At 47.7% G+C, this 15,078-nt stretch overlaps 1 protein-coding gene across 1 annotated transcript in view; it reads right to left on the reverse strand.

Moving 5' to 3' along the window:
* The window catches only part of LOC139409794 (EH domain binding protein 1), a 388,012-nt gene that overhangs the window by 20,597 nt on the left and 352,337 nt on the right, over positions 1-15,078 (reverse strand). The window contains exons 25-26 of the mRNA XM_071155208.1: positions 6,822-6,921; positions 836-909 (exon numbers count right to left, since the gene is read on the reverse strand). Coding sequence (XP_071011309.1) covers positions 836-909; positions 6,822-6,921 — 174 coding nt within the window. The remainder of the gene's footprint in view (positions 1-835; positions 910-6,821; positions 6,922-15,078) is intronic.

A 15,078-nucleotide genomic window follows, 5' to 3' on the forward strand; every position in this document is an offset into this window, starting at 1 on the left:
TGAGGAGGATCCTCCTAGTAACCACCTAGCAACCTGTGGTTAGGATACTGACAGAGGAGGATCCTCCTAGTAACCACCTAGCAACCTGTGGTTAGGATCCTGACTGAGGAGGATCCTCCTAGTAACCACCCTAGCAACCTGTGGTTAGGATACTGACAGAGGAGGCTCCTCCTAGTAACCATTTAGCAACCTGTGGTTAGGATACTGACAGAGGAGGATCCTCCTAGTAACCACCTAGCAACCTGTGGTTAGGATCCTGACTGCAAGGAAGCACTATTATTCAGAGCAGGAGAGAAATGTGTTGAATCCAAACTAATGGAATAATAGACAGTTTACCAGTAGATAGCAGTAAAATCACCACCCATAAAGGTACAGGTGATGTATTTGAAGTATTTCTCCCCATTTCCACTTTCCTACTTAAACGTCTCCACCCCTCTCTAATCGTCTCTTCCCTCCCCCTCTCTAATTGTCTCTCCCCCCCTCTCTAATCGTCTCTCCCCCCCCTCTAATCGTCTCCCCCCTCTCTAATCGTCTCCCCCCCCCCTCTAATCGTCTCTTCCCTCCCCCTCTCTAATCGTCTCTCCCCCCTCTCTAATCGTCTCTCCCCCACTCTCTAATTGTCTCTCCCCCAACCCTCTCTAATCGTCTCCCCCCCCCTCTCTAATCGTCTCTCCCCCCCTCTCTAATCGTCTCTTCCCTCCCTCCCTCCTCTCTAATCGTCTCTCCCCCCTCTCTAATTGTATCTTCCCTCCCCCTCCCCACCCGCTCAACCCCCTGGCCTAACTTCCCCCGTCATAAGAGCGTCTTCTAAATGACCGAAGGGTAAATGTCTTACCCTCGATGGCCATCATGGCTCTCAGCTCTCTGTTGAGCAGCTCAAAGCGCCGCTCCAGATCGTGCTCCTTCTCCCTGTGGCAGTAAGTTGGAACAAAGTTCATCAATATGTTAATGACTAAATCATTAAGCACTTAGAAGAAGTCTGCAATAAACATCGATTCAGCCAGTCGGCTGGACCTTCTCCCTTCTCTCCACACATTAATCTACTGCAAATATCTGATACACAAACATACCCCGACCCGGGGCCCTGCCTGGGCTGGTCTGGTAAAACCCTGTGTGTGTGGGTGAGAGAGGGACAGAGATGGAGAGAGAGAGGGAGAGACAGGTAGAGAGATGGAGAGACAGGTAGAGAGGTGGAGAGACAGAGAGAGATGGAGAGACAGGTAGAGAGATGGAGAGACAGGTAGAGATGGAGAGACAGGTAGAGAGATGGAGAGACAGGTAGAGAGATGGAGAGACAGGTAGAGAGGTGGAGAGACAGAGAGAGATGGAGAGACAGGTAGAGAGATGGAGAGACAGGTAGAGATGGAGAGACAGGTAGAGAGATGGAGAGACAGGTAGAGAGATGGAGAGACAGGGGAAAAGGAGAGGAGAGACAGGTAGAGAGATGGAGAGACAGGAAGAGAGATGGAGAGACAGGTAGAGATGGAGAGACAGGTAGAGAGATGGAGAGACAAGTAGAGAGATGGAGAGACAGGTAGAGATGGAGAGACAAGTAGAGAGATGGAGAGACAGGAAGAGAGATGGAGAGACAGGTAGAGATGGAGAGACAGGTAGAGAGATGGAGAGACAGGTAGAGAGATGGAAAGACAGGGAAAAGGAGAGGAGAGACAGGTAGAGAGATGGAGAGACAGGAAGAGAGATGGAGAGACAGTTAGAGAGATGGAGAGACAGGTAGAGAGATGGAGAGACAGGTAGAGAGATGGAGAGACAGGGAAAAGTAGAGGGGGGACAGGTAGAGAGATGGAGAGACAGGTAGAGAGATGGAGAGACAGGTAGAGAGATGGAGAGACAGGTAGAGAGATGGAGAGACAGGTAGAGAGATGGAGAGACAGGTAGAGAGATGGAGAAACAGGTAGAGATGGAGAGACAGGTAGAGAGTTGGAGAGACCAGTAGAGAGATGGAGAGACAGGTAGAGAGATGGAGAGACAGATGGAGAGACAGGGGAAAAGGAGAGGAGAGACAGGTAGAGAGATGGAGAGACAGGGAAAAGTAGAGGGGGGACAGGTAGAGAGATGGAGAGACAGGTAGAGAGATGGAGAGACAGGTAGAGAGATGGAGAGACGGGTAGAGATGGAGAGACAGGTAGAGAGATGGAGAGACAGGTAGAGAGATGGAGAGACAGGGAAAAGTAGAGGGGGTACAGGTAGAGAGATGGAGAGACAGGTAGAGAGATGGAGAGACAGGTAGAGAGATGGAGAGGCAGGTAGAGAGATGGAGAGACAGGTAGAGAGATGGAGAGACAGGTAGAGAGATGGAGAGACAGGGAAAAGTAGAGGGGGGACAGGTAGAGAGATGGAGAGACAGGTAGAGAGATGGAGAGACAGGTAGAGAGATGGAGAGACAGGTAGAGAGATGGAAAGACAGGGAAAAGGAGAGGAGAGACAGGTAGAGAGATGGAGAGACAGGAAGAGAGATGGAGAGACAGGTAGAGAGATGGAGAGACAGGTAGAGAGATGGAGAGACAGGGAAAAGTAGAGGGGGGACAGGTAGAGAGATGGAGAGACAGGTAGAGAGATGGAGAGACAGGTAGAGAGATGGAGAGACAGGTAGAGAGATGGAGAGACAGGTAGAGAGATGGAGAGACAGGTAGAGAGATGGAGAAACAGGTAGAGATGGAGAGACAGGTAGAGAGTTGGAGAGACCAGTAGAGAGATGGAGAGACAGGTAGAGAGATGGAGAGACAGATGGAGAGACAGGGGAAAAGGAGAGGAGAGACAGGTAGAGAGATGGAGAGACAGGGAAAAGTAGAGGGGGGACAGGTAGAGAGATGGAGAGACAGGTAGAGAGATGGAGAGACAGGTAGAGAGATGGAGAGACAGGTAGAGAGATGGAGAGACAGGTAGAGAGATGGAGAGACAGGTAGAGAGATGGAGAGACAGGTAGAGAGATAGGACAGTGAAAAGGAAAAGGACAGGAGATGGAACCAAACATGAACAGGAGGTATGAGTGTGGGGGGATAATGTATGGGCGGTAGGGGGGATAATGTCTGGGCGATAGGGGGGATAATGTATGGGCGGTAGTGGGGTAATGTATGGGCGGTAGGGGGGTAATGTCTGGGCGGTAGGGGGGATAATGTATGGGCGGTAGGGGGGGTAATGTATGGCCGGTAAGTGGGGTAATGTATGGGCGGTAGGGGGTAATGTCTGGGCGGTAGGGGGGTAATGTCTGGGCGGTAGGGGGGTAATGTCTGGGCGGTAGGGGGTAATGTATGGGCGGTAGGGGGGTAATGTATGGGCGGTAGGGGGGTAATGTCTGGGCGGTAGGGGGGTAATGTCTGGGCGGTAGGGGGGTAATGTCTGGGCGGTAGGGGGGTAATGTCTGGGCGGTAGGGGGGTAATGTCTGGGCGGTAGGGGGGTAATGTCTGGGCGGTAGGGGGGGTAATGTCTGGGCGGTAGGGGGGTAATGTCTGGGCGGCAGGGGGGGTAATGTCTGGGCGGTAGGGGGGAGTAATGTCTGGGCGGTAGGGGGGTGTAATGTCTGGGCGGTAGGGGGGGGTAATGTCTGGGCGGTAGGGGGGGTAATGTCTGGGCGGTAGGGGGGGTAATGTCTGGGCGGTAGGGGGGGTAATGTCTGGGCGGTAGGGGGGGTAATGTCTGGGCGGTAGGGGGGTAATGTCTGGGCGGTAGGAAGGGGGTAATGTCTGGGCGCTAGAGTGGGTAATGTCTGGGCGGTAGAGTGGGTAATGTCTGGGGGGTAGATTGGGTAATGTCTGGGTGGTAGAGTGGATAATGTCTGGGTGGTAGGGGGGGGAATGTCTGGGTGGTAGAGTGGGCAATGTCTGGGTGGTAGAGTGGGTAATGTCTGGGTGGTAGAGTGGGTAATGTCTGGGTGGTAGAGTGGGTAATGTCTGGGTGGTAGAGTGGGTAATGTCTGGGTGGTAGAGTGGGTAATGTCTGGGCAGTAGGGGGGGTAATGTCTGGGTGGTAGAGTGGGTAATGTCTGGGTGGTAGAGTGGGTAATGTCTGGGTGGTAGAGTGGGTAATGTCTGGGTGGTAGAGTGGGTAATGTCTGGGGGGTAGATTGGGTAATGTCTGGGTGGTAGAGTGGATAATGTCTGGGCGGTAGGGGGGGTAATGTCTGGGTGGTAGAGTGGGCAATGTCTGGGTGGTAGAGTGGGTAATGTCTGGGCGGTAGAGTGGGTAATGTCTGGGTGATAGAGTGGGTAATGTCTGGGGGGTAGAGTGGGTAATGTCTGGGCGGTAGAGTGGGTAATGTCTGGGTGGTAGAGTGGGTAATGTCTGGGCGGTAGGGCTACAAATTTAATTCCCCTTCTTTCAGATGGTTTAGAAAACGAGCTAATTTTCGCCATAATAGAATTTGTCCTTCAGAGGCGCTTTTCTGCCACAAAGAGAGAAATGAAAGAGGTAGTAATCAGACCCTCTATCAATTGGCCACTTTAAACACCCTCCCAGCTCTCTCCCTCCCTCTCTCTCCCTCCCTCTCTCTCTCACACCATATAATGTGATTATATGAATACTTCAGTCTCTTGTTCTCTCTGGCCCTTTGAAATCCTGCGAGGGAGGAAGGAATGAAAAGAAAAGAGAGAGAGAGAGAATGAAAAGGAGAGCTGTGTTTCCACCTGTCCACCTAGTGGCTGAGTGACCTCACAAAGCCTGTGTCACAAATGGCACTACTTTTGACCAGGACCCACACAGAATCCCATAGGGCCCTGGTCTAAAAAGCAGTGCACTACATAGGGAATAAGGTGCCATTTGGAAATGTAGCTAAAGAGAAAGGCGTTGTGATGCAACGTTGTGATGATCGCTGGGTTCTTATTGGTTTAATGTTGACATGTAAATGCCAGGAATAAACAGAACCAGAATGGATTATGGACATTAACAGGTTTACAACACACAGATCACAGGGTAAAGCAGTTGTGTGATGATTGGTTTAAAAATACTATGTCTGTGTATTGGGAACAGGGAATACACAGAGAGAATACTATGTCTGTGTATTGGGAACTGGGAACACACAGAGAGAATACTATGTCTGTGTATTGGGAACAGGGAATACACAGAGAGAATACTATGTCTGTGTATTGGGAACTGGGAACACACAGAGAGAATACTATGTCTGTGTATTGGGAACTGGGAACACACAGAGAGAATACTATGTCTGTGTATTGGGAACTGGGAACACACAGAGAGAATACTATGTCTGTGTATTGGGAACTGGGAACACACAGAGAGAATACTATGTCTGTGTATTGGGAACTGGGAACACACAGAGAGAATACTATGTCTGTGTATTGGGAACTGGGAACACACAGAGAGAATACTATGTCTGTGTATTGGATAGTCAGACACAATGGAGAGTGAGAGAGAAAGAGATTAGTGTTAGGGGACTTCGAGTAGAGATGGTTAGGGGAACTTACGGTAGAGGGGGTTAGGGGAACTTACGGTAGAGATGGTTAGTGGAACTTACAGTCGAGGGGGTTGGGGGACCTTACAGTAGAGGGGCTTAGGGGAACTTATGGTAGAGGGGGTTAGGGGACCTTACGGTAGAGGGGGTTAGGGGACCTTACGGTAGAGGGGGTTAGGGGACCTTACGGTAGAGGGGGTTAGGGGACCTTACGGTAGAGGGGGTTAGGGGAACTTACAAGCGAGGGGGTTGGGAGAACTTACGGTCGAGGGAACTTACGGTCGAGGGGGTTGGGGGAACTTACGGTCGAGGGGGTTGGGGGAACTTACGGTCGAGGGGGTTGGGGGAACTTACGGTAGAGGGGTTAGGGGAACTTACGGTAGAGGGGGTTAGGGGAACTTACGGTAGAGGGGGTTAGGGGAACTTATGGCTGAGGGGGTTGGGGGAACTTACGGTCGAGGGGGTTAGGGGAACTTACGGTAGAGGGGGTTAGGGGAACTTACAGTCGAGGGGGTTGGGGGAACTTACAGTAGAGAGAGTCAGGGGACTTACAGTAGAGGGGTTAGGGGAACTTACGGTAGAGGGGGTTAGGGGAACTTACGGTAGAGGGGGTTAGGGGAACTTATGGCCGAGGGGGTTGGGGGAACTTACGGTAGAGGGGGTTAGGGGACCTTACGGTAGAGGGGGTTAGGGGACCTTACGGTACAGGGGGTTAGGGGACCTTACGGTAGAGGGGGTTAGGGGAACTTACAAGCGAGGGGTTGGGAGAACTTACGGTCGAGGGAACTTACGGTCGAGGGGGTTGGGGGAACTTACGGTCGAGGGGGTTGGGGGAACTTACGGTAGAGGGGTTAGGGGAACTTACGGTAGAGGGGGTTAGGGGAACTTACGGTAGAGGGGGTTAGGGGAACTTACGGTAGAGGGGGTTGGGGGAACTTACAGTAGAGGGGGTTAGGGGAACTTACAGTCGAGGGGGTTGGGGGAACTTACAGTAGAGAGAGTTAGGGGACTTACAGTAAAGAGAGTTAGGGGACTTACAGTAGAGAGAGTTAGGGGACTTACAGTAGAGAGAGTCAGGGGACCTACAGTAGAGAGAGTTAGGGGACTTACAGTAGAGAGAGTTAGGGGACTTACAGTAGAGAGAGTTAGGGGACTTACAGTAGAGAGAGTTAGGGGACTTACAGTAGAGAGAGTTAGGGGACTTACAGTAGAGAGAGTTAGGGGACTTACAGTAGAGAGAGTTAGGGGACTTACAGTAGAGAGCGTTAGGGGACTTACAGTAGAGAGAGTTAGGGGACTTACATTAGAGAGAGTTAGGGGACTTACAGTAGAGAGAGTTAGGGGACTTACAGTAGAGAGAGTCAGGGGACTTACAGTAGAGAGAGTTAGGGGACTTACAGTAGAGAGAGTTGGTTCTGTCTCCTGATCAGAGCGTTCTTCTTGTTGACCAACATGAACCACTCCTGCATCATGGCCTCCTCCTCTTCCTTACTGTTTCCTGGAACACAACAGATCAATTAAACACATGGAACAACCCACAACAAATGTATTACATAACAACCACATCACCTAACAACCACCCAACAACTACCTAACAACCACATAACATAACCACCTAACAACCACATCACCTAACAACCACATAACCACCTAACAACCACGTAACATAACCACCTAACAACTACCTAACAACCACATAACCACCTAACAACCACATAACATAACCACCTAACAACCACATACCATAACCACCTAACAACCACATAACATAACCACCTAACAACCACATAACATAACCACCTAACAACCACATACCATAACCACCTAACAACCACATCACCTAACAACTACCTAACAACCACATAACCACCTAACAACCACATACCATAACCACCTAACAACCACATAACATAACCACCTAACAACCACATACCATAACCACCTAACAACCCCATCACCTAACAACTACCTAACAACCACATAACATAACCACCTAACAACCACATAACATAACCACCTAACAACCACATCACCTAACAACCACCTAACAACCACATAACACAACCACATCACCTAACAACTACCTAACAACCACATAACATAACCACCTAACAACCACATAACATAACCACCTAACAACCACATAACATAACCACCTAACAACCACATACCATAACCACCTAACAACCACATCACCTAACAACTACCTAACAACCACATAACCACCTAACAACCACATACCATAACCACCTAACAACCACATAACATAACCACCTAACAACCACATACCATAACCACCTAACAATCACATAACATAACCACCTAACAACCACATAACATAACCACCTAACAACCACATAACATAACCACCTAACAACCACATAACATAACCACCTAACAACCACATATCATAACCACCTAACAACCACATCACCTAACAACTACCTAACAACCACATAACATAACCACCTAACCACATAACATAACCACCTAACAACCACATCACCTAACAACCACATAACATAACCACCTAACAACCACGTAACATAACCACCTAACAACCACATCACCTAACAACCACATAACATAACCACCTAACAACCACATCACCTAACAACCACATAACATAACCACCTAACAACCACGTAACATAACCACCTAACAACCACATCACCTAACAACCACATAACATAACCACCTAACAACCACATCACCTAACAACCACATAACATAACCACCTAACAACCACATAACCACCTAACAACCACATAACCACCTAACAACCACATAACCACCTAACAACCACATAACAACCACATACCATAACCACCTAACAACCACCTAACAACCACATAACATAACCACCTAACAACCACATAACCACCTAACAACCACATAACATAACCACCTAACAACCACATAACCACCTAACAACCACATAACCACCTAACAACCACATAACAACCACATACCATAACCACCTAACAACCACCTAACAACCACATACCATAACCACCTAACAACCACATCACCTAACAACCACCTAACAACCACCTAACAACCACCTAACAACCACATACCATAACCACCTAACAACCACATCACCTAACAACCACATCACCTAACAACCACCTAACAACCACATAACATAACCACCTAACAACCACATCACCTAACAACCACATAACATAACCACATAACAACCACCTAACAACCACCTAACAACCACATAACCACCTAACAACCACATAACCACCTAACAACCACCTAACAACCACATAACCACCTAACAACTACCTAACAACCACATAACCACCTAACAACCACATACCATAACCACCTAACAACCACATAACATAACCACCTAACAACCACATACCATAACCACCTAACAATCACATAACATAACCACCTAACAACCACATAACATAACCACCTAACAACCACATAACATAACCACCTAACAACCACATAACATAACCACCTAACAACCACATACCATAACCACCTAACAACCACATCACCTAACAACTACCTAACAACCACATAACATAACCACCTAACCACATAACATAACCACCTAACAACCACATCACCTAACAACCACATAACATAACCACCTAACAACCACGTAACATAACCACCTAACAACCACATCACCTAACAACCACATAACATAACCACCTAACAACCACATCACCTAACAACCACATAACATAACCACCTAACAACCACGTAACATAACCACCTAACAACCACATCACCTAACAACCACATAACATAACCACCTAACAACCACATCACCTAACAACCACATAACATAACCACCTAACAACCACATAACCACCTAACAACCACATAACCACCTAACAACCACATAACAACCACATACCATAACCACCTAACAACCACCTAACAACCACATAACATAACCACCTAACAACCACATAACCACCTAACAACCACATAACATAACCACCTAACAACCACATAACCACCTAACAACCACATAACCACCTAACAACCACATAACAACCACATACCATAACCACCTAACAACCACCTAACAACCACATACCATAACCACCTAACAACCACATCACCTAACAACCACCTAACAACCACATACCATAACCACATCACCTAACAACCACATCACCTAACAACCACCTAACAACCACATAACAACCACCTAACAACCACATCACCTAACAACCACATAACATAACCACATAACAACCACCTAACAACCACCTAACAACCACATAACCACCTAACAACCACCTAACAACCACATAACCACCTAACAACCACCTAACAACCACCTAACAACCACCTAACAACCACATAACATAACCACCTAACAACCACATAACATAACCACCTAACAACCACATATCATAACCACCTAACAACCACATCACCTAACAACTACCTAACAACCACATAACATAACCACCTAACCACATAACATAACCACCTAACAACCACATCACCTAACAACCACATAACATAACCACCTAACAACCACGTAACATAACCACCTAACAACCACATCACCTAACAACCACATAACATAACCACCTAACAACCACATCACCTAACAACCACATAACATAACCACCTAACAACCACGTAACATAACCACCTAACAACCACATCACCTAACAACCACATAACATAACCACCTAACAACCACATCACCTAACAACCACATAACATAACCACCTAACAACCACATAACCACCTAACAACCACATAACCACCTAACAACCACATAACCACCTAACAACCACATAACAACCACATACCATAACCACCTAACAACCACCTAACAACCACATAACATAACCACCTAACAACCACATAACCACCTAACAACCACATAACATAACCACCTAACAACCACATAACCACCTAACAACCACATAACCACCTAACAACCACATAACAACCACATACCATAACCACCTAACAACCACCTAACAACCACATACCATAACCACCTAACAACCACATCACCTAACAACCACCTAACAACCACCTAACAACCACCTAACAACCACATACCATAACCACCTAACAACCACATCACCTAACAACCACATCACCTAACAACCACCTAACAACCACATAACATAACCACCTAACAACCACATCACCTAACAACCACATAACATAACCACATAACAACCACCTAACAACCACCTAACAACCACATAACCACCTAACAACCACATAACCACCTAACAACCACCTAACAACCACATAACCACCTAACAACTACCTAACAACCACATAACCACCTAACAACCACATACCATAACCACCTAACAACCACATAACATAACCACCTAACAACCACATACCATAACCACCTAACAATCACATAACATAACCACCTAACAACCACATAACATAACCACCTAACAACCACATAACATAACCACCTAACAACCACATAACATAACCACCTAACAACCACATACCATAACCACCTAACAACCACATCACCTAACAACTACCTAACAACCACATAACATAACCACCTAACCACATAACATAACCACCTAACAACCACATCACCTAACAACCACATAACATAACCACCTAACAACCACGTAACATAACCACCTAACAACCACATCACCTAACAACCACATAACATAACCACCTAACAACCACATCACCTAACAACCACATAACATAACCACCTAACAACCACGTAACATAACCACCTAACAACCACATCACCTAACAACCACATAACATAACCACCTAACAACCACATCACCTAACAACCACATAACATAACCACCTAACAACCACATAACCACCTAACAACCACATAACCACCTAACAACCACATAACAACCACATACCATAACCACCTAACAACCACCTAACAACCACATAACATAACCACCTAACAACCACATAACCACCTAACAACCACATAACATAACCACCTAACAACCACATAACCACCTAACAACCACATAACCACCTAACAACCACATAACAACCACATACCATAACCACCTAACAACCACCTAACAACCACATACCATAACCACCTAACAACCACATCACCTAACAACCACCTAACAACCACATACCATAACCACATCACCTAACAACCACATCACCTAACAACCACCTAACAACCACATAACAACCACCTAACAACCACATCACCTAACAACCACATAACATAACCACATAACAACCACCTAACAACCACCTAACAACCACATAACCACCTAACAACCACCTAACAACCACATAACCACCTAACAACCACCTAACAACCACCTAACAACCACCTAACAACCACATAACATAACCACCTAACAACCACATAACAACCACAGCTCACAGCAACTGCAGATATATGTACTTTACATGATGAGGTATGATGCTAAACACACCTCACACTCACCACACACACACACCCCTCTCGCACACACACACACACCCCTCTCTCACCCCCCCCCCCCTATCTCACACACACCTCTCTCTCTCACACACCTCTCTCTCTCACACCCCTCTCGCACACACACACCCCCCCTCTCTCACACCCCCCCCCCTATCTCACACACACCTCTCTCTCTCACACACCTCTCTCTCACACACCTCTCTCACTCACACACCTCTCTCACTCACACACCTCTCTCACTCACACACACCTATCTCACTCACACACACCTCTCTCTCACACACCTCTCTCACACACACCTCTCTCACACACACCTCTCTCACACACACCTCTCTCACACACACCTCTCTCTCACATTGCCACCTCAAGCCAGAAAAGAGGGATTGTTCCTCTGCCTGTGAAGGACATAAGAACCAGCGTGTGTATCTGTCTCTGACGTGTGGCTCGGCCCAGACCAGACGTAGCTATGCCATTTAATTTAACAGAAGAAAAAAGACCACGACGAGGGGATTTAAGAACGGGCTCCGTGGATTACTGTAGTCAACTTTGAAATGGACGACACAGGGGGCTGCATCCCAGATGGCACCCTATTCCCTACATAGTGCACTTCTTTTCACCAGATCCCCCATAGGGAATAGGGTGCCGTTTAGAGCGAGTCGGTAGCTCTGAGGGGATAAAGGCAGATTCCTCTGGCAGGTCATTGTGACTCCAGACAGTCCAATAAAACAACCACATCATAATGGGAATATTAAGCCTGTGTGACATTGTGACGAGGCGAGGCGGACGGGAAGACGAGAGAGAGGGATTAGAGAATAAACCATTCTCCCTCCAGCCACACAGTCAGAGAGGGGTAGAACGGAGGGGGGGTGAAGAGAGAGGGTTGAGAGAACAAACCATTCTCCCTCCAGCCACACAGTCAGAGAGGGGCAGAACGGGGGGGTGAAGAGAGAGGGTTGAGAGAACAAACCATTCTCCCTCCAGCCACACAGTCAGAGAGGGGCAGAACGGGGGGAGGGGGGGGGGGTGAAGAGAGAGGGTTGAGAGAACAAACCATTCTCCCCCCAGCCACACAGTCAGAGAGGGGCAGAACGGAGGGGGGGGGGGGGGGGGGTTGAAGAGAGAGGGCTGAGAGAACAAACCATTCTCCCTCCAGCCACACAGTCAGAGAGGGGCAGAACGGGGGGGGGGGGGGGGGGGGGGGTGAAGAGAGAGGGTTGAGAGAGAGGTAGAGAGGGTTGAGAGAGAGGTAGAGAGGGTTGAAAGAGAGGTAGAGAGGGTTGAGAGAGGGGTAGAGAGGGGTAGAGAGAGAGGTAGAGAGGGTTTAGAGAGGGGTAGAGAGGGTTGAGAGAGGGGTAGAGAGGGTTGAGAGAGGGGTAGAGAGGGTTGAGAGAGAGGAAGGTTTGGAGAGAGAGGAAGGTTTGGAGAGAGAGGTAGAGAGGGTTGAGAGAGGGGTAGAGAGAGTTGAGAGAGGGGTAGAGAGGGTTGAGAGAGAGGTAGAGAGGGTTGAGAGAGAGGTAGAGAGGGTTGAGAGAGGGGTAGAGAGGGTTGAGAGAGAGGTAGAGAGGGTTGAGAGAGGGGTAGAGAGGGTTGAGAGAGAGGAAGGTTAAAAGGGGAATGGAAAGAGGGAGAAAAGGGATGGAGGGAGAGGAGGCATGGAGAGGGGAAGGGAGAAGAAAGAAGGAAGGAGAGATGGAGGGAGAGGAGGCATGGAGAGGGGAAGGGAGAAGGAAGAAGGAAGGAGAGATGAGGGAGAGGAGGCATTTAGAGGGGAAGGGAGAAGAAAGAAGGAAGGAGAGATGGAGGGAGAGGAGGCATGGAGAGGGGAAGGGAGAAGGAAGAACGAAGGAGAGATGGAAGGTGGTCCAGGGGGCCACACGGCTCTTTGTCTCCCCCGTCTCCCCAGCCAATAGGAGATGAACTTTGACCCCAAGTCCCTCCTGACTCTTACAGGGCAGTGTTACCTCTCTCTAATCTAAAAGCAGAACATTTGACCCCAGGATGAATCTAGAACTGGAACCTTTAGAAGCTGTGTTGGGAACTCTAGAACCTGTGATAATGAATGGTGTTCCATAGAGAACCTTTACTGCATCATGGAAACAAACAGACAGGTGTGTTAAACAACATACTAATATAAACTACATCACTGTCATGTTTCTGTTGGAAACAATGAATAGCAAGGAGAGTGAAATGACACAAATGATAGGTACATTTATCTCCTGTACTGTGACGTACAGTGTGTGTGTGTGTGTGTGTGTGTGTGTGTGTGTAAGCAGCTGGTTGTGTGTGTGTAGCATGGTATAGCTGTCATGATGAGTTTGGGCCAGCAGTGTGTGTGTGTGTGTGTAAGCAGCTGGTTGTGTGTGTGTAGCATGGGAATAGCTGTCATGATGAGTTTGGGCCAGCGGTGTGTGTGTGTGTGTGTGTGTGTAAGCAGCTGGTTGTGTGTGTGTAGCATGGTATAGCTGTCATGATGAGTTTGGGCCAGCAGTGTGTGTGCGTGTGTGTGTAAGCAGCTGGTTGTGTGTGTGTAGCATGGTATAGCTGTCATGATGAGTTTGGGCCAGCAGCAGGTTCAGCACCGTTGGCCAGCGGGTTTTCATTATTCCTCTCTGCTCTGAATGGAACACTGGCCAAGATCACTATCTTCATCTAACCTGTCTGTAGAGGCTAGCACACGGACCGCACCGCGCACACACACACACACACACACACACACACACACACACACACACACACACACACACACACACATACACACACACACACACACACACACACACACACACAAGGGGTAGACAACTAGATGTCAGAGTGGATGGTTGGAGAGGACGGAACATAATTATTATAATTGGTACACTGCAGATTGACTACACATTATTTCACACCTTCGTTGCATTGAGACACGATCACGTCTGTTTTTATTTGTGAGAAAAATTGGGAACAGATTTCTTAAGCGAAACTCATTTTTAGCCGAATTCCTTGTGATTGACTTGTAGACTTTTTTCCCTCCAGTTTATTGTAATTTTTGGGGGTGATTTTATGTTTTGGTAAAAACAAAAAGACTGTTCCCAAGTATCCCCACTAATAAATACAGATGTGAATGTGTGATGTGTTAACTATAAGTGACTGAGGATGATCCAAGCCTGGATTTTTGGGCGATTCCAATGTTGTGTTGTGTTGTGTTACTGACTGACTGACTGACTGACTGACTGACTG

The sequence above is a fragment of the Oncorhynchus clarkii genome, chromosome 1 (assembly GCF_045791955.1).
Source record: "Oncorhynchus clarkii lewisi isolate Uvic-CL-2024 chromosome 1, UVic_Ocla_1.0, whole genome shotgun sequence".
In the NCBI taxonomy this organism is placed as follows: Eukaryota; Metazoa; Chordata; class Actinopteri; order Salmoniformes; family Salmonidae; genus Oncorhynchus; species Oncorhynchus clarkii.